Source organism: Penaeus monodon, chromosome 22, assembly GCF_015228065.2.
Source record: "Penaeus monodon isolate SGIC_2016 chromosome 22, NSTDA_Pmon_1, whole genome shotgun sequence".
NCBI lineage: Eukaryota > Metazoa > Arthropoda > Malacostraca > Decapoda > Penaeidae > Penaeus > Penaeus monodon.
Window position 1 is genome coordinate 20,016,354 of NC_051407.1, and position 214 is coordinate 20,016,567.

General features: G+C 60.3%; 1 protein-coding gene across 1 annotated transcript in view; it reads left to right on the forward strand.

Moving 5' to 3' along the window:
* Positions 1–214, forward strand: part of LOC119586980 — a gene marked incomplete in the record, with an annotated part of 81,895 nt that overhangs the window by 30,368 nt on the left and 51,313 nt on the right. The window contains 1 exon segment of the mRNA XM_037935722.1: positions 27–212. Within this exon segment, the coding sequence (XP_037791650.1) occupies positions 27–212 (186 nt within the window).

Sequence of the window (214 nt, forward strand, 5' to 3'; positions counted from 1 at the left end):
CCCCCCCCCCCATCACTCCTTTCCAGGCCATCAACATGCAGAAATCGTGGCTGGCCTCCGAGTCGGCCTTCATCATCCCGACCACGGCTGGAGTGCCACTTAACCTCACCCTCACTGCCAGCATCGCCCTCGACGTCCACGCCAGCGGAAATCTGGATATCTTTGCCTTCGCCAAGACGGGGGAGGCGAGTATTAGCGGTCAGCTCAAACCTAG